This window comes from Hippocampus comes, unplaced genomic scaffold (assembly GCF_001891065.2).
Source record: "Hippocampus comes isolate QL1 unplaced genomic scaffold, H_comes_QL1_v1.1 scaffold2, whole genome shotgun sequence".
NCBI lineage: Eukaryota > Metazoa > Chordata > Actinopteri > Syngnathiformes > Syngnathidae > Hippocampus > Hippocampus comes.
Genome location: NW_017805139.1, coordinates 1,714,043 through 1,740,716, shown reverse-complemented (window position 1 = coordinate 1,740,716; position 26,674 = coordinate 1,714,043). Strand labels below are relative to the sequence as shown.

General features: G+C 39.2%; 2 protein-coding genes and 2 long non-coding RNA genes across 9 annotated transcripts in view; 2 read left to right on the top strand and 2 right to left on the bottom strand.

The window, feature by feature from the left end:
• Positions 1 to 1,510, bottom strand: part of mybpc3 (myosin binding protein C3) — a 31,222-nt gene extending 29,712 nt beyond the window's left edge. For all 5 annotated transcript variants that reach the window (XM_019867236.1, XM_019867238.1, XM_019867237.1 and 2 more), the window contains exon 1: positions 1,384 to 1,510. In XM_019867236.1, coding sequence (XP_019722795.1) covers positions 1,384 to 1,408 — 25 coding nt within the window. In that variant the 5' untranslated portion in view covers positions 1,409 to 1,510. The remainder of the gene's footprint in view (positions 1 to 1,383) is intronic.
• Positions 1 to 1,744, top strand: part of LOC109514307 (uncharacterized) — a 4,921-nt gene extending 3,177 nt beyond the window's left edge. Inside the window, exon 2 of the long non-coding RNA XR_002167966.1 lies at positions 1,482 to 1,744. This is a non-coding gene — a long non-coding RNA (uncharacterized LOC109514307). The remainder of the gene's footprint in view (positions 1 to 1,481) is intronic.
• A 2,569-nt stretch (positions 1,745 to 4,313) lies between these two features.
• spi1b (Spi-1 proto-oncogene b) lies at positions 4,314 to 22,821 on the bottom strand. 2 transcript variants are annotated; one of them, XM_019867246.1, is made up of 5 exons: positions 22,687 to 22,821; positions 9,896 to 9,986; positions 8,780 to 8,979; positions 6,950 to 7,100; positions 4,314 to 5,090 (listed from the first exon to the last, which is right to left on the bottom strand). In XM_019867246.1, exons 2-5 carry the CDS (start codon positions 9,972 to 9,974, stop codon positions 4,777 to 4,779), a joined length of 744 nt encoding a protein of 247 aa, XP_019722805.1. In that variant the 5' UTR covers positions 9,975 to 9,986; positions 22,687 to 22,821; the 3' UTR covers positions 4,314 to 4,776. The 2 variants fall into 2 exon arrangements, with proteins under 2 accessions (XP_019722805.1, XP_019722804.1); XM_019867245.1 differs by lacking the exon at positions 22,687 to 22,821 and adding an exon at positions 10,511 to 11,302.
• LOC109514306 (uncharacterized) lies at positions 13,823 to 14,092 on the top strand. Its single transcript, XR_002167965.1, has 2 exons — positions 13,823 to 13,894; positions 14,041 to 14,092. It is a non-coding gene; the product is annotated as an uncharacterized LOC109514306 (long non-coding RNA).
• Positions 22,822 to 26,674: the final 3,853 nt, after the last annotated feature.

Here is a 26,674-nt window from a genome sequence, read left to right as displayed (position 1 = left end):
TCCTTAATAACCTCAACTATCTGATTTAAAATTCCAACTCAAGAGCAGTCTAATCACATCTTTAACAGCATCATTTTTTGACAGCCATTGTGGAAATGCAATACTGTACATACTGCATGAAAAGTTGATGATTAAAAATAATGAAAGAGAAATACAGTAGTGCACTGAGAAATGACTGGCTCGGTTTTTGATTGACTTCTTTGTTTGACTGATTTTAGAGTTTTTTTTTTTTGTTTTGACTTGTGAGCGCAGACTTGAGCTCCAAACATTGAATGCTGGCAGTGACTCAACTCATTTTACAACAGCAATTCTTTAAAAATGAGCCCCCATCCTGTTTATTGTCACTCCCAATTATAGTTTGCTGTCAAACTAAACACCAAACAAAGAGAATTACGCTTTGTATAGTTGAAACAACCTTCTTTCAGTCCACTTGTTTAATACTAATGCTAAATAGCATTTATGTTGCAGTGCTAAGCATCATAACACAAATGGTACAACAACACATGTAGACACAATCTAACAGAGCCATATATTCTTTATCTTCTGCAAAGAGCACTAATAGTAGTGCTGTGCTGATGAGCTGAGAGGAGTTGGGACATTGCAATGAACAGTATCTCCACGTGTTTTTCTTTTACTGCCGCTGGAGTCAGAGATGAGCACATCAGAAATAGCAGCACAATGGCCATTCAATCGATGCTGTGCTAATAGAAGAAAAATGTTCAATATTGATTTAATCTATTCAAGTATGTAATTACTGGATATTTTCATCAAATACAGCATTATCGAGTGCTCATTAAAGTACGCAAACATTTTTTTGTTCCATGATGGGGGGGGGGGGGTTGTGTTACAGATGAAGGGCGTTTCCATTCATTGCAATGAGAAAAGATGATTTGAGCATGATCAAGTGAATTCGATTCATATTTCAAGGCACTACTGTATATTGAGCTTCTACTTTTATGATAGTAAATTTAGTGGTAACATATCTAAATTAGAGAAATGTTTAAAAAAAAGAAATAAAAATGAAAAGCCTTGGAATGTAGGCCTACTCAGTTTCTGTGTTGGGGTAACATTTTTCACTTTTTTTCTGCCAGACAAGTAAAGAAAAAAAAAAAACCCAATGCCTTTAAAGTATAAAATAAAATGCAAATGTTACAACATTTTGTGGTAAACGCTTATCTGTTATTGCAGTTTGACTGTGGTTGATATTACTTAAGACAGCTGTGAGGCAGCACTCAGTCAGGCTATTTGTTCTTGTGACTCAAAAGGTTGCGTTTAGTCAGACAGGAAAGTTCAGGAGTAACAGTTGTATGGTCTTAAGTGGGCTCCACCCTATCTAAAAAAATTTTTTTTTAATTATTAAGAGGATATAAGCCACACACTCACTTGTTTTTTTGACTGGCTCTGGCATCTTCCTAAAGGATGTCCTCTCCTCCACGAGGTGAATTACTCTGCTGTCTGTCTTGCTCTTTTGCCTTTAATAGAAGTGCCCCCACCATGCAGCACCACCCCTCTCTCCAGACACCTTAATATGATGGCCAAAGAACAACAGCTGCCCCCCACACGTCCCATCAAAGCTCATCCTGTCCCAGGATCACTACAGCACATATGCAACACACATGCACACGCGCACGCACACAGAGGCTATATTTCAACCATCATTTCCTCCAACACCTCGGCAGAATGACAGGCCTTGAGGGGTGGGGGTCATGGATGTTGGGCACCAGTTAAATTTAGAACTTAAATTTAAAAAAAAAAAAAAAAAGGATGACGCTGTCTCTATGCTGTAGCTACATAGAAATGTGAATACACAGAAAACTAATTAGCGCCGGTAGCACCCATTGTTCATTTATTTGGAGTTTGGCTCAGCACTGTTTAAATATTAACGGAAAGTGTGTTAAAATATAGAATTGACATTTCGTTTGGACAAGAAAGAACAACTGAATCTCTTTGACCTATTTAAAAAAAGTAGTTCATTTCTTTTTCCATTTAAAAATGCTGGGACATTGATCTGGCAGCTCTTCAGCTCTTTACCACTGTAGTGCAAATCTATCCGATTACAATAAATTTGACAATAAAACTTTAGAGTCAGCCTCATAGCTGAAAAGGGAAATAATTGTTCCTTTTTTTATGTGGAAAATAAAACCCACGTTGTAAGCACTCATCAAACAATAGTTGACCCCGCATGGCACACACTCTCTGATCACAGAATTAATACACCCGCAATCCCTGTTTTGCTCTAATTTTGACAACCCACGGACAACCCTGGAGAACCCACGGGGTTAAATTTGGCCCCTATAAATTCTGCTACTCAAATGCTACCCTTAAATCCCAAAGGGTCAGATTTGGCCCTAATCCTAAATTAGGATTAAAGCATTGAATATTTGAAAAACCATATATTTTGGTGTTCAGTGAACATATAGCAGTCATTTAATGTATAATTCATCATTTTCCAAAGAGGAAAAACGTTCTTGGGTTCTCCAGGGTTAAACATTGTTGGCCCTTACACCAATAACTTGGCCAGTTGTTGATTTATTTATTTATGTATATGACTGTCATGCAAAATTCAGTTTTGTGATTGGTTCACTTCCATCTTCACCATAGAGGGGAGCTGTGTGCCCTTGGCAAGGGTTGCACAGCAGTGCAGGATATTGGATATTTCTAGAAAGCCCTTTACATTGTTTTGCATGATTTGGTTCATCTTTTTTTCACAGGGTTTGTTTGAGGAACTCGGGTTACATACGACCAATGCATCATCCAAGAAAACATGGTTACACTCCCATTGACATGGATGACACTGTTCACCCACCTATCGTGTCATATGACATCACGGCTCCACTTGGTTGTGAAAAACTGTTGGTGGAGGATGCCAAACAGACATCGCGGATCGTGTTTCTTGTTCTTTTTGATTAAAACGAGTACAACAAACATCGTGCAACACAACGAGCCACGTGGTGATTGCCTCTGCCTCACAGTCCTTTTCTGCCTTTGAATCTTGTTTCAAGTCTGATCGTGTGGCATTTGCATATTTTCGCCACGCCTGAGTATTCGGTCTCCCTTCCACATTCCAAAAACATGCATGATAGGTTCATTAGGTTCATAAATTATAGGCGTGAATTCGAGTGGTTGGTTGTTTGTACGTGCCGTGCGGTTAACTGGCAACCAGTTCAGGGTGTTCCCCGCTTGTCACCCAGAATCTACTGGTTTCGGCTTCAGCTCCTACGTGACCCTAACGAGGAGAAGTTGGAAATGAAATGGATGAATGGACAACGAACACAACAGAGTTTCAGTTATGTCTCATAGAATGGTGTCTGCAATTTTCAAACGTGTTTTGTTTTCGACATTGTGGGCTGGCAGCATGCGCCTAACTTCTGACGCCATGAGACAGCAAGGAGTTGACAGTTGTTTCATGGGGATATTTTTTTTATATGTCACATTGGTATTATGTAATGAAACAATATGGTACTGCTAGACCCTCCCACGAAATTTCCGTTTTCGGTGTCATTTTATGAAGAATAATTCAAGCCAAGCTGCCCAACATGAAATGTGCGGGTCAAAGTTGTCTGAAACATGGCCCGGGGGTCCATTTGCATCTCGAGGACCCATTTTTAGCGGGTCCACGACATTCACTCAAAACCACAACTGGCCTCTTTCATTTTCCTGCATTGTACTGCTTATTTTACAGTAAGCATACGGACTGCTGCCCCAAGCCAGCTGGGATAGGCTCCAGCACGCGGCTTGCATGAGGATAAGGAGTTTGGAGAATGGATAGATGGATAGATGAAAGGTCGACAAAGAAGACAAATAAAACAAAGCTTAAGATTCCGCTAGCAAATGAAGGTTAATACATTTGGCCTCTGTTTCTCCTCCATATTTTTTGTGTTTGATGCAGCTGATAGTAGCTGTGACTGCATGTGTGGATGCCATTCTATTCAAATTCATGATGTCTTCCACTTGGTTGGTTGGCTGTTAGCCAGATGCAAACACCTAAAGAGGTCAAATCTTTAATTGCACCAAGACCACATTTCGGTGGCCTTCAAGCATAACTATAAAAAAAAAAAAAAAATACTGATTTATTTATTTACCGGTGTTAATCTGTGCTCAGTTTTAGTGTGAGGTGAACAAACGTCATTTTGAGCGATGGTCACCAGAGGCCACAATTGACACACTGCGTATCGGACTTTACGCGGCTTAAAAAGATCACATTTAAATGAAGAAAAGTAGGGCTTCATTCATGCACTGTTCTTCAAAACAATTATGTTCACATGTCCCACGTGTGTACCTTGCAAAAAGCATGTGACATTCACACAGCGTTGTCTCATGATTGAAAAAAAATGTTTATTGCATTTTTGGTGATTCAACAGTTGTATTGCGTTGTACAAAAAAACCCCAAAAACAAATCCCACATTGAACAAATGTATCGGTGAATCAGGTCCGGAATTTCAAGTCTTTAAATAACAGGTTACACAGTTCATATTAAAGGCATGGCCTTGTTTCCTCATGGATACTTTGCTGGACACACACATTACCAGCTCCGCCTTTCCCATGTCCCTGAATAGGCAAAGCAGTCGACATGGACGGCAGTCACTGGCTAGACGTATCTTTATACTGTATTTCTATGATGTGGCAAATAAATGAGCTGTGTGATAACAGCGTAACCCAGTTTATGCTCCCTCCGGATAGCTGTCACGCTTCTATGCTATTTACAAGGAATGGTGACATTGAGTGTTACACCAGAAATCAAATGTACCACTTGCGTTGCATAATTCAGTCTTCTGTCTACATGTACGGCTTTCTCTCCAAATGCGTCTTCCCGAGGACCTCGTCACTGAACTGATAGGTCAGTTTCTTCTTGATCTTTTTGACCTCTCCAGTTTTACCATAGTTGCGCAAAGCCCGCGCCATCTTTTGATAGGTCATTTTTTTGCGGTTGCCTTTTTGGATTCCCCAGCGGTGTGCAAGAGCCTCCTTGTGTTTGGATGAAAACTGGAACATTCCTTTGTCTCTGTCCACCCACCAGATACTGTCCTTCATATCACCGTTCCGTAAAAGGTCCAACAGGAACTGATACAAACGAATCTTCTTTTTGTTGCCTTTGGGAAACATCGACAAAAGTTGCACAATTACTACTTCCGTATGACGCAAGACTTGAGTTTGATCTCACTCGATCGATCCAAGACAGCGTTCACGACATTTATATGCAGGAACAACATAATAGCTGAAGAGAATGTGTCGAGGCAAAGGAAATGCTTCGCATGTGCGATTGAGTCACGCAATGTCAATTTAAAAACATTTGGGAGTGGAGTGTAAAGTATCTACATCACAATTTCAAGGAGTATCGACGGTTTTGCCGACATTAGATTGCAATGCATCCTGATTTATTGTGTGACTTCTGAAATAGATTACGTACCAGAGTAACTTGTCGGCATTGAATTTAAATTTAAGAAAATGTTCCAACATCGTGTCGCTACAAAAATTCACGTATGGTGTAGTTGAAACGTTTCCAATAGCTTGACGTGCGTTGGCTCAATTAATGAGGTCTCAGTTGGTAGGCTTGTCACCCAACCAACAAGTCTTAAAACATGCCAAATTATTTTCAGTTATAAGAGCATCAAGTCAGTTAATTGCAGTGACCTTTTCTCCAAAATGTTTTTAATAGGTCTTGGGTGTTTTGACCTTTACTTTCAAGTGTTTGGGTTGAGACCGCAGTTTGTCACGTGTTTGTCCAGAAGAAGTTCTCAAACTTGTTTGATTGTACTTGTCTGAGTACATGTGAGCAGCATCGGGTGTATGAATTGCAACAAGTGATTACACAGTTTTATTGCACCTTCTGCCCTCTAATGGAAGAACATTTGATTGTTCTGCCTTTCATTTTACATCACCGGCATAGAAATATGAATAATGGTACATTTTGTAATTATTACCCCTTAACACAGAGAAATAGAGAACATAAGAAAACAAAATTTACCATCGAGTACCAATACTAAAAAAAAGGACTGGGTTTTCTGTTGCACAAGATTAAAATGTGTTAAACATATAATTTTTTTTTTTTAGGTAAGCATGGGAAAATGACATCGGTTTACCACATTTTAATCACGTGCAACCGATGTACAAGTAAATCCAAAGCACTATTATTTTCTGTGTACAAGAGCACTATATAAATATGGTCTAATTGATTAAAGTCAAAGTAAAATGGGGGAAAACACACACACACACACAAAGTAACTGCTCAGTCTCCTGATTAGTCATTAGAAAGAAAAAAAAAAGACATTGTCCTGACACTATTTTAGAAGTTTGGAGGCAAGCAAAGATTTTGAGCGATTGTGAAATGTCCAGTGAGGTCAGCTCCTGTCGCTTGACGAAACAAGAAGCACACATGCTGTAGTCTGCAAAATGCAGTTAGCCACAGAGAGGAGCAAAAACCCGATCCCGATACAATACGATTTCTCTCATTGGTTCTGTACTGGCAAACACATTTCAATTAGAAATCTAATGAGCAAAGTGGGCCTTAACTGCATTGCCTGACAATTAAAATGATGATTAATGGTGATGAATCAAATGAGCTGAAAGACTAATCAGCTCCGTGACGTTTGCGGAATACGTGTAAAGAACATCCTCAGCTCTCATATAGTATCTCGACACATAATCCTGATGTACTTAAAGGGGAAGTCAACCCCCAAATTTTGTTTATGAGAATATGTTCTACAGGGCCATCCTAGTATCAACACATCAACCGGATGAATATCAGGTTTGTGGAATATGAATTAAGCAGCAAAATCCACCCATTTTTATCCATCTCAGGTGGCTGCCACAAATGCAATCAGAATCAAAATGCCGTGTGTAGGCTGGTGGAGCTGTATGGAACGTTCTGGTCAAGAACATTTGGGAATTGACTTCATGTGGTGTTCTCTTCATATCTTGTCTCCGTGCGCTTTTGAATGGCCTTTCTTACCCATCTCTCCAGGTATGACGTACGGCACTTGATCTCGAAGACACTCCTCATCAGACACCTCTAGGGGGGGACTTTGACGTCCGTGCTCTTCATCATCAGTGCTGTGTTGGGACACGTGTGGAGGATACACCGTCCGGGGGAAGAATGTGACCTTCAAAACAGGAGAGTAAGTCCCATCAGTTGCAAGAAATACAATGCATCTCATTAAATAATATGATGACATAAACTGTTACAAATGTTTCCCAGAGGACTAGCCCAAAAAAGAAATCAATAAAAAAATACTTGCTACATGTATTCGATCCATGTGCTTTCTCATTCTTTCATGTTTCAAGGTAACAGGTGAAATGGACTTGGGATGGCATTACATCGAGTCCTTAACTAAGCTAAGACGAATGTTTCTGGATTGTAGGAGGAAACCTGGCAAACTCAAATAGTGAACTCAACACAGAAAGGCCAGAGCCAAGTCAAATCTATTTATATAGCCTTAATCACCAAAGAGTTTCAATGACCTCAGAGTTCACAAACATCTCCAACGGCCCTTGGTCTAATTTTTCGCATGGATCGTTTTGCGGACACGTTGACGCATTCTCCACGGTGCCTCCTAACTCATTGCAAAGCTGTCTTGTCAGGATGATAAAAGAAAGCTTGAGTCTGTGTTCGATCTGTTGCTGAAGCGGCGGTGTGACAAGAACTGAATAAAGCCGCTTGTTATGTTTTCATATTTCATAGATTGAGTTAGTCGACATCGAACATTCCTAAGTGGCCACTTGGCCTGTTCGTGGTCAGCAATTGCCAAAAAATATTGGCGTTGAATTGTATTTGCCATCATTTGTGTATTAAATCCATACATTGGATTGATTTCTGAACAAAAACCTACTGGTTTTTAAAGTGGAAGAAAATCAAATAGTTGGTGTCTTGCTGTAAAGTTAAAATGATATCCCACGACATCTTGCACGCCTTTTCTGCATTTCGCATTATTGAGCAACTTGAGAAGAGATGAACAAAAGTAATGCCATTCGAGAGAAACCCTTTCCATGTGTTTTAGTTGATTTTTTGGGGGCGGGGGTTATTCTTGTAAGCACAATATTCTATGAAATAAAAATACTTCAGCATTCACAGAAACAATGAAAGTGTTGACTTTTCTTCTAATTTAAGACAATACTTGTGTAATCACATTACAAAGATATTGACAAGAAAATATGAATTCAAGCCTTTGTGCCTTGTTACAATAATGTGACCGTAAATGCAACAGTCTTAACTCTCTGTGCTTTGCTAATTAGAAGAAATAATTGTTGTAAAATTAAAAGTTTCAAGCTTTCATAAAACACAAAGGTGAAATTCCTGACTTTGTCAAAGGCGACTTAATTTTAAACAAATTCCAGAATGCCCTCTCAGAAGGTAACAAAACAAAACCAAAAATATTTTTCGTTTCTTAGATCAGCGGGGATGACAAAAACATTTTATTTTAGGAAAGCTGAGTATTCTAGAAATTTTCCACTTGTTGTAATGCACTCAGAAACACTGAAATGTGTGTCAAATTAGGAATTCTGAGGCGTTTCATTGTGCGTTCTTACTCTTCCGAGTTTTTGTGTTGGAGCATTTGTCCACAATAGAGTTTCCTAACAGCTCTGTGCAACCAATATGAACGAGCATGAATGTATGAAAATCACCAATCTTCATGAACTACTACAGAAATACACAAACAGGAGATGGATTTCCAGCACATTGTTTGTTTGTTTTTTTTAAGCTCTTTCACTTGAGTCTTTGAATGGGTTCCTTCTTTTTATGATGAGAATATGCTTTTACTGATTTGGTGACAGAAGGACTTACTGGTTGTTGTAACATATGAGAATGTGCCCCGAGGTTCGGATCCAGTAGATTTTCTGGATCGTAGCGCATGACTTCGTGCCGGATGAGACCGGGCGGGTGCAGGGACTGCACACTTTGCAGCTCTGTGAAGTTTGTCTCTTGAAGGTTTTCAAACTCTGTCGGGTGTACATGACTGTGACCGTCGTGGTAGTCCCAGTGACCTAATGAGAGATCACAATGAAACATGGGATTACTTCAGAATTATCACAACACCGACCTTTATTCAAACCAACAGTGAGATTTTCGATGGAAAAAGGAAGGTTTTGACAAGAATATTATATATCTCAATATTGTATGAATGCTGCCAGATTCAAGATTATGCCTTATTTTAAAATATTGGATTCATGAAATGTAATATAAAATGTGCAAGATATAAAAGAATAAAAATATATTGTCAGCATGTTCGTTGCATCAGTACTCCCTCATGCCACATTGAGGGGAAATCTTTTTTTTTTTTTTTTTTTTTTCCGACACAATGACGAGGGATACTTATTTGCTCTTCACTTCATTAAGTCTGTTTTGGTGGAATATTCAAAACTATTGCTACCAAGAGAAAGTCAACAAAACCCCTTGGGGCGAATTTTTTTTTTCTGTGTCTGTAGGTGCAGCAGCCCAAAAAATAGCATCTGTTTCCTGTGCGCTTCAGCTGCACGCATCGTATTCGCCTCATTAAAACAAAAAAAAAAAAAAAAAAAAAAAAAAAAAAAATCATCAAAAAATATTCTTTTTTTTACCATGATTCATTTTCTAAAACTTTTAAAAACATATCTAATGGAATTACTCATCAGGTTATGAGGTTTATTTTCAAAAAAATATTCTTTTTTTTACCATGATTAATTGTCTAAAACTTTTAAAAACATATCCAAATGGAATTACTCATCAGGTTATGAGGTTTATTTCTAATTCATTAAAAAATATTTTAGTTAACATGATATTGTGTGTGTGTGTGTGTGTGTGTATATATATATATATATATATATCAATATTTCGGTTAAAATTCAGCCTAACAAGACACATGTCATCATACTTTTAAACAATATCAAAATAAAAGGCATAAAATCCAGGAGTAAAACTGACCTGCCTGCATCTCTGTATCCAGAACATATGGACTATAATAATCCGGAATTTGATGTCTGTAGATCTCGGGATCATACATTTCTTCTGAGGACTAGAAGAGCACATTCAAATAGAACACCATCAGGTGTGAAAGCCATAGGTGAAACATACATCAGAAACAACAAGGTTTATTTGGAGTGAGTATATTTCAATCAATGTCTCTTGTATTAGTCGCATGTTCACAAAATCCATTTCATTTTGTATTTCATCAAGAAAATGCTAACTATGTACATACACATATATTTAGATTGATAAAATACAAATCAGGGTTTCTTGATTTTTTTTTTATATATTTTTTTTTTGCCACTTCTATTCTGAAACTCTCAAGAACTTTGGAGTTTCATTTTCATGTCGCCTGTAGTATATAGGGCTGTTAGAGTTGACATCCTGTACACAAAGTAGAACTCATGGTAATTCTTCAAATATGAGAGGACTACTCTTACATTTGTAGTTAAAAAAATAAAATCAATGTTAAAAAAAAAAAAATCAACAGCGGGTCGATATTTTCTACTAACCATGTGACCGTTCAGAGCCTTTGGAAGACAATTAAAAAAAAAAAAAAGATGTGATACTTACAGGTGTAATGAGGTAACTCTCCATTCTGTAGGGATGCAACATGGGGGCTTCTTCTCCAACGAGTGGGCTCAGACACCTTGCAGACCAAAAGCTCTCACAACCTTTCAAAACTTTTGCAGCACCATTGCACAATGTTTCAAAATTTCCTCTCATTTAACGATAACCAAAACATGTCCCTCTGCCTCCCTTATTGTTTAGTTTACTCTTGTGAGCCCAACCACTCCAAGAGGCCTTCAATAGGATCAAATACAAATAGAAAATAAGCAAAGGCTCACTCTTGGCCAAGTCAAGTGAAAAAGGAACTTTTAACTTCTGTAAATTGGTGTGGGTGGGAGCAACAGAGTGCGTCTACTGCTTTAGGGGAGCCTGCAAAACTTCACATTTATCACCGGCTCTATATTGCCACCTCCCTTGGTGGCCAATCATCAGTGACCGTGTCTCCCATTCAAGGGCCACTTAATACACCGCTACAATGATTGAAGTCAGATGTAACGGTTCAGAAGATTATTTGGTTTCTTTGCATATTAAAGCTCTTTTGAGGCATTGAATATATGATTGCCGTAAAAGTACCCCAGATGTCCTGTATAAATTCCTTATTTGTGTTGCTCAGTTATCAAATGGCACCCGCTTTGAAAAACCAACTACATTTTGTGAGTGCATTTGATCACATCGCTTCTATAAAGGCTGTGAAAAACGTTTTCGTAATGTCATCAAAAATGAGCAATCAAACAAGAAACCAGCAACTAAGATACACCTAATTATACACTAAAACCACATCTCATTATTCGCACACACACACTTCAAACAACATTCACACCCATTTAATCACACACATACCCGTACATGACTGGAAGATAAGATGAAGCGACAGTATCAGTTTTGGAGGTTCTGATTATCACAAAGGAGATACGGGAGTTTCAGAAAATGCCAAAGGGGGATATAACCCCTGCTCGCTACCTCCTTTTAACAAAGAAACATGCATACCTTGGCTTGTGAGGATGTTTCCCCAAAGGACTGATAACCACTTTTTTTACCCATGGGCAACTAATAAATGTCCAGTCTGCAATTCTCCTGTTTTAATAAGAGCACTATTTGTTTTATATTGTCTGTTTTATTCATAGTTATTGTCCGGTTTGCTCTTTGTAATTGTGGTTGTCTGTGGGCTTACTGCAACACATGTGCCTGTATTCCTTCTGGTTTTTCCCATTACATTTCATTCCACAAGGATGACGATATTAATTGGTGGCGGTTAAAAAAAGAAACAAAAAAACGGTTTGCAGTATTTGTGCAGTTTGTAAAAATGTCCTCAAGTTTGTGAAAATCAAAGTAATCGAAATAGGCATTGTGTCACAGCAATATGTGGAAGGTATAATTTCACACTCTAGATATTATTTAACAATATTACTGAGTGTTTTGTCTCCAACTAAAGTAGTTCAGAATTTAGAATTGACTAAACCAGAAACAATTGAGGCCAAAATTATTCATTCACATTTTCAGTGGTGTTCAATTTGTTGAATGGGGATCATCTCTCTCGAAAGGCTGTAAAAAATAATAGCAATAGGAATTCGCAATGTTTGGCTTTCCATAGTTTGGTTGGAAAATGTTACTTTTCATTTACATCTATTTATAAAATTCTTCCAGAACGCAATATTTGGTCAAAGCTATAACGGTGAACTACAGCATTCAACCATCCATCCATCTTATCCTCATGAGGGTTGCGGGCATGCTGGAGCCCATCTCAGCTGTCTTCGGGCAGTAGGCAGGGGACACCCTGAACTGGTCGCCAGCCAATGGCGGGATACTTCAGCATTCAAAAAAATTCAATTTAAACCAATGGATATGCATAAAAGGCCATATTCTACCATTTATGTATTAGGATTTTTTTTTTTCGTTTCAGCGCCTGAACTTGCACACTTCTGGACATCCAGACTTTGGACACTCCCACACAAGTATATTGCTAATGATTGCAACAGGGAGTGATTGACAGCGTAAGTTGCATGGAAAGCCTGAAGTGTAGTGGAGCGCATGCGTTTTTATTTTATATATTTGATTTTATATATCCAATATTTGTTTTCACATTACTGTGATTATGACTGACTGTATGTTTGGAGTTTCATTAAAAAAAAAAAAAAAAAACGAGGTGTGCCTCAAGTGCCTTCGATCAGTGGTCTCCAACCTTTTTTTTTTTGCGCCATGGACCAACTGTTTTACCGTTGTTGTTTCACACTGACGCATTGCGATGGACCGCCATTTAAACATAATAAAGTCAAATGATTACAGATATAACTTAAAATTATAAAATGAATTTTGTTTTGGAATTAGCGGGTGGCCTGCGCACATTTCTATTCAATGACTCCCATTTTAGAGTAATCTCGTTTTTCTTTCAGAAAAATTCAACGGTTTGTCGGCACCAACAGGGAACATGTTTGGAGCAGAATCACTCAGTGCAGGTGTGGGTGAACATTGTCTAACAAGCTCTGAAAAAAAAGTCCGCTGGCACAGACATTCACCAGCGATACATACCACAGCTAAGGATCAACTTGATAATTTTTTTTAAATCAATCTCCCTCCACACATTTGATAGCTTTCTGCAAGTCTTATTTCTAATACTATTAATATGCGGAAGCATTAATGGTGCGCAAGCAACTAATGTCATGGGCAAATTTTGCGCGAATGACAAACTGGAAAGTCCACTGATCATGATTGTTATCTCGTATGAGCAGAGCTTGATGATTTGCTGATCATTTGCATTAGGTGTGTTGGAAGAGGGAACCATTCTAAAACATGCCGAATAGTGGCCCTTGAGGACCGGAACGGCCCACCCCCAGGTTAAAGTTGTGAAACAACATCCATGAAATGTGGACTCATCAGACCACATCCCACTTAGTCTATCTCAGATGAGATCAGGTCAGAAGTTGACGTATGACTTTTGCTTTTCATGGTTTGAATTTGCATTCGTAGCAACAACTTGTATTACCAAACAGTGGGTTTCTGGAGTGTTCCTGAGCTAATGTGGCAGTACCATTTACCCAATGATATTTGTAATGCAGTGCCGCCTGAGGGGTCGACGGTCACGGCCATTCAATTATGATTTTTGCCGTTTTTGTGCACGGATTTGTTCAGATTCTCTGAATCTTTGGATGATATTATGGACCAGAGATAATGAAATCTCAAAATTCCTGGCAATTGTAAATTGAGAAACGTCATTTAACCCTTTCAGGGACAGTGGTTACTACAGTGGACAGCTTATTATCTTATCAGGTTACGGGGTGCATAAAAGGGACAGCTTATCATGTTATCAGGTTACGGGGTGCATAAAACGGTTCAAAGCTATTTGTTCACAGATTGCTGAACCTCATCCCAGACTTGCTTTTGAACAACTGAGTCTTTTGGGGATATTCTTTTTTATAACCAATGATGACACTCACTAGTTTCCAATGAAGCTTATCACCCGCAGAATGTTCAAAACCGTTTTTTTAGTGTTTCAACTTTCACCTCAACTTTACCAGTCTTTTGTTGCCCCGTCCCAGTTTATTTGGTCACGTGTTGCAGGCATGAAGTTCGAAATGTGAGACTCTTCGGAAAAAAATAAAAATGAAAAAAAAATGGCATTCCACAGTTTGAACATTAAAAATGGTTTGTAGTTCATTCAAATGAATATAGGTTGTAAAAGAATTGGAAAAAAAAGATTCGGTTTTTATTTACATTTTATTCGCACAACGCGCCATCGACATTGGAAGTGGTTTGAATATGAATATGCTGGCTGCAAGGATTTTTTTTTTCAGCTTCCAGGAATTGTGCATAGATCCTTGCCAACCTGATACCATACCTGTTGTCTGCCATCTGTCCAGTAGAGTGTAAACTGGCATTCATCTGTGAAGAGGGCGACAGGCAAGTGAGTGCGATGTCCGCATGATTTAGCGACATTTAGTACTACAGTCAGGCTAAGACCCCGGTTAGCCAACAAACATTCATCCTGATGAAGGTTCCTGACTCTGTTGAAATAAAGTACGATATCAAATGTTCTCTGTGGAGGACCTGGCATGGTGTGGTGTCGTTACATGTGGTCTGTGTTTGTGAGGCCTCTCCGATGTACTGACAATTTCTCTGAAATGATGTCTGCATAGTTTAGAGCTGGCTTTTCTCGGGTCCATGGAACACCACCGCAATAATCACACACTTATCAGCATCTTGACATGACTCACCTGTCATGTGAGTGGATTATTTTGGGATGAGCTCACTTGTACAATTTTGAACAAATTTAGGAAGAAAATGAATATGTTAAATAGAATCCTTTTGGCTGCTGATACAACACTTTTAAAGGGAAATACTTTTGCAATCAATCTTTTACAGAAAAACTCTTGGTGTGTGTTCGTGGTGATGATTATCGACAAATTGATTACTATAAATAAAACAATACTTTTTTCTTACCTGATCAAGGCGTTCTGCGATCTGATAGTGACAACATTATTGCTCATAGTTGTAACTCTGGCCTTTCCATGACTAACTAAAATTCATGACCAAAAAAAACAACAACAAAAAAAAGTTGAGTTTAACCCTTTCATGCACCCTGTAACCCGGTTACATGATAAGCTGTCCATTGTAGTAACCGCTGTCCCTAAAAGGGTTAAAATACCAAGATGAGGATTGTTAGTGATTGTTAGTTTATTTATTAAATGTCTAAAACACTTGAATTACTTTGGATATCAATTCAGTCGTGCGTAAAATGGAGTGTTTCTATTCGACTCTCTCCTTCAATTTTGTTTGTAAAGTGAGTAAATACTGTACTAAGTTTGCTGCAAAGATGAAAATATATGAATAAATAGCTTCAGTATATGCCACATAAGGGCATCAAATGATGGGCTTGATATAACAGCAAGCACATGGAAGATTTCTGTTGGCGCTCCAGATGTGACTCATCATGCTTCGGACAAACTCTGCAACACTTTTGTGCAAAAGTGTTGGCAAACCTCTCTCAAGAAACAACTGAACGCTGTAAATTGAAGTGAGAACTTTTACAAGCCATTTCTAGAATTGGCAACATCATATAAAGCATACAGGTTGGATTTTAAGTGTGATATCAAGAGTATAAGATCATTTTAGACAATTGTTTTTTTAATTCATAGTGCTTTTACAAGGTCCATTTATATCAACATACATACTGGTTAAAATGATGTCACTGAAAGTAGAAAACATCAAATGGTTCAATATTGTAAGAGTATACACTCATAGAATACACACAGAAACACAATAAATATAGATTAAGCTCGTTGTAAAATAGTACAATTCCATCCATAACAGCGTCTTAAACGAAACGTCTTTTATGTGAAATGTGCAGAACACAACGCACAACAACAGAGGCATAAAAGCAAAATGAGGAACTGGAAACTTTTCTTTCGGATTTGATTCTATGAATGTCTTACAACGAATCCATGTACATGTCACAGTGTTTGGATGATCCTGATTTTAATACTGTAAGAGTTGGGTGTCTTCTTTGGTCTTTTTCTCTATTGCAGAAGGGAGGACGGAAAAAAGAAAAAAAGATTAAACACATAGATCAAAAGTTTGGCAGAGTTCACTTTTTGGCAACAACAACACCCAACAGAGCTTCACTCCTTCTCAAAATACTATTTTCTGCCCCCCCCCCACTCTAAAACAAATTTACATTGGGAAAACAAAATAACCAATGTGGAATACAAATGTACAAAAGTAAAATAAAATGTACAAAAGTGAAAACAAAGTGTTACTTTTTTGTTGTTCTTGCACTGGCAAACTATTGTTGCAAATGACTTCATTAGTCATTAGTCATTAAAGACAAAATAATACACCAGATGACCCTTTTCCAGTCAATGTATAGTGATGTTTTTTGATCAGGCTCTAGTCTAGATGAATGTCCTTCTGCAAAAAAGTGTACTGAAGGTGCATAAATGATCAATAATCAAGATTATTGGTAGAAATAGAAGGCCCTAAAACTTAATTTTGCATCTGCCCCAAAATCCATTGCTATGGGCCCCATGTAACTGTCCTATGTTATGTCTAAGTGGGAGTATAATCATGGCTTGTGACAAAACAGTCGATCGAAGATCATTGTTGCCTCAAATCTCACATCAAAGCATTGCATTTACAGTACATTATAATCAGTGTAATTAATAGTTCAGTGTCTGATTTGTTGACATTTTGACAAGATGTTCATTCACCACAGGGCAGTGATACGCTCAAAACATTGTGTTCATAAGCCGCGGTTGTTGACACTTCGGCTTCTTCCTTGACCTTAATTCCAACATGAAATGGGGCATTGAAATCGTTGCGTTATGGATTCCATTTTTTTTCCAAATATACTGTAAGTTACATGCTGACAGAATTGTAACTCGGCAGCAGTGGCTGTGACCAAGCATTATTTTCTGGTTTGTTCTCTAAAAGATGTACTTCTCCGTTTTCTATCCACAGCGACAAGATTAAGCTCTCTGCAGATTGTTGCAACATTCAAACAGTTACGGTGCCTTGTGCTACCCTTGTGGGTTTGGGGGTGGGGGGGGGCAGCTTGGGGGGGTGTTAATTTTATCACTAGCTTCGTATGTCCTTCATTAAGACGATAATATTCATTGAGAGACACAGTCAAGATATCACATTTGATCAGTCACAATGAATGACATTTATAGTAACAATATCCACCTATCCATCCGTGTACTGTACATAGTCTTTGAATGTTTTTTGGAGGGGGAGCGGGGCTCAGTCAACAAATGTGTGTTCAGAATGTGTTACTTTTATTGGTGGATTCTAAAAGCGTGGCCCTATTGCCTGTAGCAACCAGTGGGATCATTTTCTGCATGAACGTGACACGATATATTCGTACTGTATAGATTGTGTTTGATTAGTTTCGATCAGGGTCTGTCAACCCAAGCCAGGCCCTACTGTTGCCATACAGTTGCCGTGATGTGAAGGGTAGAGTTAGTTTTGTACTTCAGATGGGCTGAGTGTTTTTACATTTGGTCACCACACTACATTTAACAAAGGCAGATAGACCAGGTCAAAAAGAAGTCAGTTATGCAACAGCAGCAGGCGACATTGCATTGAGAAACAAGGACACCCTATTCACTGTTGGTCAATATATTAGGGCGGCTCAGCTTGTAGCTAAAAAGCAGTGCGCTTACAGTGTTACATTGAATGCAAATAATCTGTTGTCAGCTTGGTAATACTTTTCACTATTTCAACTGAATGTGTGTATAAAAGTGACAGCATTCTTGCATAGAATTGTGTGTTCAGTACACTGACTTACTTCACCTATTTCTGCTCTCAAATTTCAAATTATTTCACTGCAACAGTGACAAAAAGTGAAAAACTGGTTGAATGGCAGTGTGTTGAAATGTGAATAGTGCTTTCAAATTGTGAACATGGATTTGAAAAATGCAAACACAATGTTCACCGGCATTTGCACATCAAGTAGGTTGCTATTGCCAGTACTTTCCACTTTTGTATTGAAATGAAAATGCATAAGAAATGCATGACCCTTTAGTAGTCCATCCATCCATTTTCCAATCCGCTTTATCCTCACAAGGGTCGCGAGGGGTGCTGGAGCCTATCCCGGCCATCTTTGGGCAGTAGGGACACCCTGAACCGGTTGCCAGCCAATCGCAGGGCACACAGAGAAGAGCAGCCATCTGTGCTCACACTCACACCTTGGGACAATGTTAGCATGCCGGCAGAGGTGCAGGGATGGAATCCGATTCCGGCCATGCCTAGGTGGGATTTTCACGGGTACTCCGGTTTCCTCCCATTCCTCCCATCTCTGTCCATTTTCAACACTGCTTATCCTGAACAGGGTTCCAGGGAGTTGCTGGAGCCTATCCCAGCTGACTCCAGGCAAAAGGCAGACTACACCCTCAACTGGTCACCAGTCAGTTACAGGGCACATATAGAGACAAACAACCATTCACATCCACAGCGTCACAGCATGGGTATCGATCCCACGCTGCCTGCACACAAGTCGGACAATTAAATATAGGTTGAACACAATTTCCAAATCATTGATATGAGCTCCTTCTACACATTTTATTTTACGAACAGATCTACACCAAGCTGGTAAATATTCAGCAATGACACATCGGTCAGATCCACATATCTAGCCAGCAAATGGTAGATGCATGACTCCGCTGACTTGAAACGGCTGTTCTCATCATATCGCATTGTTTCAGTTGGTATCCCACCTTATTCTGCCATCATATACTGTTGCCGCCAACGTCAGTACAACACCATCCTGAAATCACATTCAATCTGTAAATTGCCATTTGGCCGGGCAGAGAGGCGAGTGCCCAGTTCGATCGATTACTTTCAAAAGGTAGTTTAACATGCAAAAATGAATGTGATACTGACAGCCTGACACAGGTTAAGTTCCTATCGATCTAGTTTCAACAAACCAGGATTTCGCTAATGTGCTGTGAACAAGGCAATCCATCCATCCATCCATTTTCGGAACCGCTTTCTCCTCACAAAGGGTCGCGGGGCGTGCTGGAGCCTATCCCAGCTGTCTTCGCGCAGGAAGCGGGGGACACCCTGAACCGGTTGCCAGCCAATCGCAGGGCACACAGAGGTGAACAACCATCCACACTCACACTCACACCTTGGGACAATTTGGAGTGGTCAATCAGCCTGCCATGCATTTCTTTACAATGTGGGAGGAAACCGGAGTACCCGGAGAAAACCCACGTAGTCACGAGGAGAACAGGCAAACTCCACACAGGAAGGCCGGAGCTGGAATCGAACCCGGTACCTCTGAACTGTGAGATGGACGCGCTAACCACTCGCCCACTGGGGCACCCCAAACAAGGCAATGCGCTACCATATTTGTTATGTCACCCTTGGTCCGTCGCTGATGATGAATGACCAACATTTTCTTAACGCTACATAAGAAGGAACAAATTTTCTCTCTAAGATGGCACCCACTGGACCCATTCGCATAGCTTGTGTGGTTTGCCTCCAGATGCCCATTAGATACCTCCAGGGAGTGTACCATGCTTATTGCCAATTGGTATAGGCTGCAACCCACCCGAAACGCTGAACAGAAGAAGCTATACACAATTGGTTTGGAATGGATGGATGGAAAGATGGATGGATGGTTATGGCAATGGTTTGAGTGTTAAACTTTAACTTTGAATTGTTTGGGTTTTAGAAAAAAAAAGTAAACTGCCCAGTGTCAGAGAAGTCTACTTTTAAAGATTCCAGAATACTTCTATCTTTCATTTATTAGTTAAAGAGGCAGCATATACCATTCGAAGCTTGTTTTTATGCTAAAAACACAAGGGTGAATCAGAATGTCCAATAGGCCTTCATTGGTATTATAGTGGGAGGGGGGACAACACTTTTACTTTTTAAAGATTTCTTGAACCTATAAGGTGAATTCAGAGATGTATTTCTGAAAGCACTATTTGAAGAGAATTGCAGAAAACATGTTGTGACTCTTTGTTCCTCCTTTTAGTTGCTGTTCAGTTGCTACGGCTCTCTTATGCTTTGTGTCTTTGTTCTGTCATATAGGCTTGATGTCTCACAGTAGATAAACTTGGATTACTCAATGACAAGTTGTCAGTACATTGAGCTTTTTACCAGCGTCAGCTCTCTTTCGTGTCCTCTGCATCCAGCCCTGCTCTCTGGAGTTTCTTTGTACTTTCATAGGTAAAGACTTGTACTTTTCATCTTCCGTGTCATGTCTGCTCCTGGGTCCTTATTCCGCTTCTCACGTGACAATATACATGCAAAGACTGGGAATAATGAAGTACTGAAGAGTTTCTGGCAAGAGTCGACCCTCCCCCACCATATACTGTATCCTATAAGTAATGAGCGTCAGTGGTTATCCGGTGTAATTGCGAGTTACTTAAAAATAATAATGATGACTTGGCCCATTCCTACCACCGCAATAGTTAGCAAGCAAGCTATGCTAACAACTCGAAAAACGTATGTTATGTTTTTTGTGTTATCCGGGCTACATGTGTACCAATGAGCTTACTCGCCTGCTAGATCACTAGGTAATGTGGACTCACACATGACACCAAATCACGTGAGGCGGTGACTTATGGGATGACAAAGATGCCAGTCCATGACTGATGGGCTAGCCCAGTAGTTTGCTGACCCGCTTCCTCATTCGCTCACTCGCTTGTTGACGGCGTCAACGTTGTTCAATAAGCCACTGCTTCACTCGGGTTTGTGTGTTATGTGCGCCCATACCTTTTTGGCCAAGGGGACAGGACGGCCAAGATTTCCAAAAAGAATGTGAAATATGGACTTGTCAGGCCACAGAACACTTTTCCACTTTGCATCAGTTCATTCTAGATGAGCTCGGGCCCGGAGAAGCCAGTGGCGTTTCTGGGTGTAGTTGATAGCTGGCTTTTTCTTTGAATAGTAGAGTGTTAAGTTGTAGCACCGTTACGGACATTGGGTTTCTGAAGTTGTCCTGAGTGAATGTGGTGATTGATATCCTTTACACATTGATGTCGGTTTCTGATTTCTGTTTTCGGCGTTGGCACTTACACGCATTGTCTGAACCTTTTGATTATATTATGAACTGTTTACCATAAAATCCCTAAATTCCTTGCACTTGTATATTGAGGAACACTGTCCTTAAACTCTTCAACTATTTTCTCATGCAGTTGTTCACAAAAGGTGAACCTCCCCCAATCTTTGATCTCGTGAATGAATGACTGAGTAATGGCCCCCACCTGTTCCCATTTAGGCTGTTCACCTGTGGGATGTTTTAAACAGGTGTTTGATGAGCATTCCTCAACTTACTCTTGTCTTTTGTTGCCGCCTGTCCCAGCTTTTTTGGAACGTGTTGCAGCCATAATATTAGTTCATGTTTGTTTGCTAAAAACAACGTTTATCAGCTTGAACATTAAATATCTTGTCTTTGTTGTGTATTCGATTAAATATAGGTTGAACGTAATTTGCAAATCATAGTATTCTGTTTGATGTATGATGAACGTCCAAACTATATCGGAATTGGGTTTTTATATCGGATTGTAGTGAAGCCGTCATACACAGCAAATCACAAATCTGTTGCAAGCTAGTGATGAGTAGTTGACACGGCATCTCAAATGACATTTGAGCAAGATTCATTGACACTCCATGTCAAAAAACTTAACAAGCACTAAAATTTGTCATACAAACATTTCAATTGCATCACTTAACTGTATTTGTTTTCTTTACAGCCTGTTGGGCAGTAATGGCTCTCATAAGTGTCACTTTGCAATTGTCAACCGATTGCAAAACCCATGCAGCTGACATTGACAGTTTTTATCACGGACATAACGGAGTCTCCCCGTGTTGAAGTTTCAGAAGCCTCACAGCACAGGATCACGAGATTGTGCCCACGCAGGTTTGCATAGGGGAATGACACGCATGACCACTGACTGTGGAAAACAGGATACAGGCAACGTCGCAACAGGAAGTGTTGCGCTCCTCCTCAGCAGAACATCAGTTTAGCCAGACTGAGAGCTGGTTGATGTCCAAACTCTTGAAAATCCTGTGGTAGTGCACATATTTCGTAATCACCCTCGCTCAACATTTATTCTTAAGAAATGCTGTTTTAAAATAAATAAATAAATAAATGCGATATGTTGAAATCATATTAAAACCCGAGTTACCGTTACATTATCATTCGATTTTTCTCGATCATTTTTAAAGTCTTGTCAGTGCTTGTACTTGTCTACCAACATCAAGCATGCGGTTAAACCCACTTGAAAATGGCACATTGTGACACTACTATATATCTTAATGCAGTGACATTTTGGAATGGTTTGATCAAACTGTGGTGGGTGGAGGATTAAGTAAGATTTAGATTGATTGAGAATTACTTAACACTTCCGAGGCAACCTTGTGTATTAATCAACTGGCTTTTCTAAATTTAATCGACCTGATGTTGTCACTCACATTATCTCAAAGTGGATGTTAATCGTCATTTAAAGTGTGATATTATGCAAATGAAACAAGAGCAACAAAAACTAGGTTGGAAAAAAAAAACTGTATATGGTTTTAAAGTAATTAAGCTGCAGGTTAAACTCTACAAAAGAGATGTGTGAACACACTGCGGTATTTGGCGGTGGAAACGACAAAGTAATACTAAAAGATCAGAGTGTCCCTCCAAGGTAACGCCCACCGTCTCTCAAAGTGCAAAAGTTATTTGGTCTTACCAGTTTGCTGTGTAAATCATCCAGCGGACAGCGGATATATTCCCACAAAAGTCACTTCACCAACTACTGGAAGCAAATTGCCAAAGGTGGTTGAAAAATGCAGCTTTCTATATATCTCTGAATTAGCAGGGGAACTAAAAACTTCCTTAATTCTGCCAATTTAGGTTGAGTACCATAAGGCTTCTTCTCCTATTTCTTCTTCCTTATTAAAACAAGAAGGTGACAAACTTCCTACAGAACATTTTGTTTCAGGCAGTCAGTCCACAGTGAACATTAGACAGTATGACTGCATGGTTACTTTACATTATAGATATGTATGTTGTAGTTTGAATTAATGGTATGCACACACAAAAAAGAAAACATTTTAAAATCACTTAATTCAACATTTGTGATTTTTGGTCAAGTGACTACTTTTTTTGTGTGTGAAATTGATAGTTTTATGATCTGCGACTGTACATCTTGTCCAGGTCATGACAAAATTAACAAATTAATGAATGAATGATACAGCGGAAAGAAAGTAAATGCAATTCTAAATTGAATTAGTAGCAGTAACATGACTTCCAAAATGAACCAACAAGTTGCATTGCCATCAAATATCTATTTTTTTATCAACTAAAATAATGTGGAATCAATATTGCATTTAATTTCTGTGGGTGGACAGCGCACAAAGAAGACCGTTGTCCTTGACTGACACTCAGCAGAGGTTTCAGTGTCCATTATTTGTTTCACAATGACATGGAACAGTTGCCTGACATGCGTGCTAGGGGACATCCAGCTCTCTCACTTCTTTTTCCTGATTCCTCATTTTCTCTGGACTCCTCGACACCAACCCTCAGCTAAGGCCGGTGGATATTATTAGACAAGTGTGAATCACAAAGTACATGGACAAACACTCACTCAAGCACATAGGCACAAAAAGGGATAAACCAAAAACTAGGTGCGAAGAAGCGAGCATAGGCTGTTGTTCCAATAATTTATTTCATTTATTTGAACACGCTGTTTTGTTCCCTGTTTACTAGATGTTCACGTCGCAACCACTTAAAAAAAATGCACATTTAGAAATGTATACCATATAAGGCTTTCAGCCCCTATCTCTCTAAACAACCCGAGTTCCTCTTTTTTTTTTTTTCTTGTTGCTTAAGCCAGACAAGGATGATTCAGTGCGGATATTAATCATGTGTTTTGTTGTTCTTTTTCTGCTGTTTTTATCTTCATATCTCACTAGACCAAGTCTGGTACAGTTATCTATTTTTTAAAATAAGAGAAAATTTGTTCATAACGTGACAAGTAAACATCAAGAACTGTGCCATCAAACTGACTCTGACAATAACAAGGGATAGATTATTTTCAGTTTTGCTGCCATATATATACCTGTATATTGTAGCTTTAAAAAGCATGTGTGATGGCAAAGCACTATGGCAAGATATGGAATAAATGCTCAAATGGCTTGCCATAAAGCACCCTATGCTGTACAAAGTTTCCCATACTTTTTTTTTTTTTCTAAATGAATCATTTTAATGGACTGTATGTGACGTTTTCTTGCCTGCTCTCGGCGCAGTGAATTGCTATTGCATGCACCACCTAGTGGCCACATACCTTGAGACACAAAATAACCACGGAAGCAGGGGGCTTCTTTGTCCTTTTCTCCACAATGGCCCAACATATCTGCATACTTGCTCAAAGGGCCAATTATTTGGATTAGCAATTCATACAAAACTGAGATATATGCTTCTGAAACAAACATTCTAATAATAAGAAACCAGCTCAAGTCTCAAAAGAGTTATATGTTTTGTCAAGACAACATATAGCATTTCCCCCTCATCTATTTAGTTTGATACAGGGTTGTATGAATATAAGACGAATATATATTAAAATGGATTGTTCGACATGAGGAGGGCACACAATAATGAATGATTACTAGGACTCAGGTGGGTGACTCAGAACAACATATACTGTATACAGTTTGTTGATAGCCTCACAGCATAATTGCTTTTTTGCTTCCTGTTAAAATAGTCGAAAATACCAATGTACTTGCTAAAAATTTCGGTTTTTTCGTGTTTTTTTGAAAACATTTCATTATGACTTTGACAATGGTTAAATAAGAACCCTATATAATAATTTGCCTACTCCACATTGAGAAAAAGCATTTTTAAAGATGCTAGTTACCTGTGCAGCTTCATTTGATCATGCTACACATCTATTTGCTTCAGAAACTATTGAGGGTTATTTTTGATAACATTTCACACATATTTTGCAGCTGTCTTGTTGTGTAGGGAACACATTAACAGTAATGGACAAGTTGATGCTTGGAAGAGAGAGACAATGCAGTTCAATACATGTAATAGTACAGAAGAAAATATACAGTGGGGTGAGATGGATCGTTTTGTTTTTTTAAGTTTCAATAAATTAGTGTTTTCTAATCAAAATATAAAACCCCTTAGAGGAACAAGTGGGGTGTACAGTAGAGTGAGAGCATGCAGAGAGGAAATGACACATGAACCACAAACATCAAACACTCAAGCAAATTCTCTGTCAAATAGGCCTACAGGGTGTCCTAAAATCCATCCATCCATCCATGATACAAACCGCTTATCCCCCGAGGGTCTCGGACATGCTGAAGCCTTTCCCAGCTATCATCGGGCAGTAGGCGGGGTACACCTTGAACTGGTTGCCAGCCAACCACAGGGCACACAAAGACAAACAACCATTCACACTCAAGAGTCACACCGAAGGACAATACAGAGTGTCCGCTTAGCCAACAGTGCATGTTTTTGGAATGTGGGAGGAAACCCAGAGAACTTAAATCCATTCATGCAGGAATTATAATAACCTACATCTGGATTTTTAGGGATTTTTTTGGAGTGGATTTGTTCATGTAGAAAAGAGCTACCTTTTAATAGCTGTCCACTGTGATGACCACCAGAGGTGGGCATTCCATCAAGACTTACGTAAGGTATGGCACTCCGTCACTGACGGACGCCTGTTTTGCTTATGACTTACGAATAACAGGAAATAAACTCACAAAAAAATGACGGACAAAGCACTGACAGATCGTTTTGTTTTTTTAAGTTTCAATAAATTAGTGTTTTCTAATCAAAATATAAAACCCCTTAGAGGAACAAGTGGGGTGTACAGTAGAGTGAGAGCATGCAGAGAGGAAATGACACATGAACCACAAACATCAAACACTCAAGCAAATTCTCTGTCAAATAGGCCTACAGGGTGTCCTAAAATCCATCCATCCATCCATGATACAAACCGCTTATCCCCCGAGGGTCTCGGACATGCTGAAGCCTTTCCCAGCTATCATCGGGCAGTAGGCGGGGTACACCTTGAACTGGTTGCCAGCCAACCACAGGGCACACAAAGACAAACAACCATTCACACTCAAGAGTCACACCGAAGGACAATACAGAGTGTCCGCTTAGCCAACAGTGCATGTTTTTGGAATGTGGGAGGAAACCCAGAGAACTTAAATCCATTCATGCAGGAATTATAATAACCTACATCTGGATTTTTAGGGATTTTTTTGGAGTGGATTTGTTCATGTAGAAAAGAGCTACCTTTTAATAGCTGTCCACTGTGATGACCACCAGAGGTGGGCATTCCATCAAGACTTACGTAAGGTATGGCACTCCGTCACTGACGGACGCCTGTTTTGCTTATGACTTACGAATAACAGGAAATAAACTCACAAAAAAATGACGGACAAAGCACTGACAGAGGTGGGTTTTCGTCCGTCAGTGTAATCGTCACTAAACGGATCAAGGACCGGTGAACCTCTCCTCAATACGCCAGAGCTGTAAATAATTTCGGGCTTGGATTACTAATTACACTTTTGCCGAAAAACATGTCATAGATAGTCCAAAAACGGAAACTTTCAATTTTATCATCATAGAAAATGAAGTACACTTATATCATGCTTTATCTACACCATATGTTGTCCAAAGCATTTTGCCGCAAATTCACTTTAGTTTTTTGGGTTTTT